Source organism: Otolemur garnettii, unplaced genomic scaffold (genome assembly GCF_000181295.1).
Source record: "Otolemur garnettii isolate 467f Iridium unplaced genomic scaffold, OtoGar3 scaffold00083, whole genome shotgun sequence".
Taxonomy (NCBI): domain Eukaryota; kingdom Metazoa; phylum Chordata; class Mammalia; order Primates; family Galagidae; genus Otolemur; species Otolemur garnettii.
In genome coordinates, this window is record NW_003852478.1 from 4,384,278 (window position 1) to 4,386,130 (window position 1,853).

General features: G+C 62.1%; 1 protein-coding gene across 2 annotated transcripts in view; it reads right to left on the reverse strand.

The window, feature by feature from the left end:
• The window catches only part of CORIN (corin, serine peptidase), a 257,752-nt gene extending 256,157 nt beyond the window's left edge, over nucleotides 1-1,595 (reverse strand). For both annotated transcript variants that reach the window (XM_012808096.2, XM_012808095.2), the window contains exon 1: nucleotides 1,326-1,595. In XM_012808096.2, the coding sequence (XP_012663550.1) occupies nucleotides 1,326-1,595 (270 nt within the window). The remainder of the gene's footprint in view (nucleotides 1-1,325) is intronic.
• Between the last annotated feature and the right edge of the window lie 258 nt (nucleotides 1,596-1,853).

The window sequence follows — 1,853 nt, forward strand, 5'->3', positions numbered from 1 at the left end:
TATTGAGCATCTTGAGATTTTGAAGTCTATGTGGTTTCACACCCAAATAACTAAAAATAGTTCATCCTAATGAAATTCCTGGTGTCGTGGGAAATATTCTATGGAAAACCGGACGGCTCAGCCAGCACTCCTGTTGGTCTGCGCAGACGTCTCTAGTCTCTCAAGCGTGGGACCTGGCTTTGGGGACAGTTTTAGCACAGTCTCACACGACAAACCGTGAGGCATCTACTATAATAACAGAAGCAAGGTGGCGAACGCTGCGTTGTGACTACGACAGAAAGTGGTTTTGTAAAACAAATTATTTAAAAAAATGCATTGTTTCTCCTCATTCTCTCAGGGTTATACCAAAATCAAAGTTTTCTAGCCTCTTTAATTTCAAAACTGTCTGCTGAAACGTGTCCTTCGCGACAGTCACCAGCAAGTCCTGACCCCACTCAGTCCCTTTCTGGCAGTGGTCTGATGTCCCTTTGCAGAGTTTTGCCTCCATCAGGAAACCGCTTTAAATTTAAAACTTAAAAACCACAAACCACAAAGGTGCACGCAGAAGTCGAAGTCTCGTACGGGAGTCAGCGTCTGCAGCGCATCCTTCGCAGAAGTCTCGGGCGGGAGGGAGCTCCTCCTCAGGAGCTGCCCGGCGCTTCCCGCGCCTGCCCGCGGCTTCCCGGCTCCGCGCGGCTCGGGGCGCCCGGGGCTCGGTCCCGCGAACGGGAAGCTCCGCAGAAAGCGCCGACACTGCCACCTACTGGTCTGGAGCGGGTGGCGTCGAGCGCGGGGCGCTCGCCGAGGGAGCCGGGAACTGAGTCCCAGCGGGCTACTGAGCACGCCACGATCTAGCCACCCTCTCCCTGCCCCGGCCTCTGCCCGCACCGAGCGGTCACCCGTCCCCGTCTCGGCGCAGCCAGGCCCCCCGCGGTGGCGAGAGGATTCTGGGGCCCTACTGACACGGATGGAGAAGGGCGGTCCCAAATTAGAGGCGGTTCCTGGGGTCAGGCCATCGGGACTGACTGTGCTGCCCTTCTTTTCCTTTCCCTTCCTGAACGAGGGGCAATGCTGTCCCTTCCTAGGAGTGGATCCGAGCCCGCCAAATCCTAGCAGCTCAGAAGCGGCGACCCCGGCGGCTGGCGCCCGTGTGCCTGGGCAGGTACCCCCCGGGGAGAAAGTTTGCGCGCAGGTGACCTGGGAGTTCCCAGCGCTCTGCAAGAGGGAAGCTAAATCTAGGACGGAGCGATCGCCAGCCATCAGCTGGTCACCGGGGAACCGGGCACCAGTCCTGGCTGTAGGAGGGACCGAGACCAAAGTGCGCGCAATCGGGAAAGGAGGCTTACGTCTGGGGCAGGCAGGGCTGCTGCGCGGTCCTTCCAGCTGCGGGGCGCCCGCGTGGCTGGCGCGAAGAGGAAGCCGGGGCTCCCCGGGGGACAGGCTCCGACCGCCCCATCTGCAGCCTGTCCCCGCGCCAGCGCGCAGCCAAGTCCGCTAGGTGCGTGGAGCGCGGCGTGCGGGGAACCGGCTCTGCAGGAGAGGTAGCATCGCCCCTGGCAAGGACAGCTGGGTCTCCGGACGGAGCCCAATCGAACGCTGAAGGAAACCCTGCCCATGACCCTGAGAGGGTGCTGGGTGCTGGGCAATTCCGGTGCCCCTGGGGACGGGCTGCGACGCGCTGAACTCCAGACTGAGCAGCCGGAGCTCACCGACGGCGTGAAGAGAGGTGGCACCGGGCGGAGGAGGGGACGCGGCGGGAGGGGCTGACCCTGATTCCGCGGGACTGAGAGGCCATCCCACCTGCCTGCGGGCGGAGCGCGAATCCGGGATCTTACCCGCGCTGGGGCCCCGCCTCGGCGGTCGCGCTCTTCCGG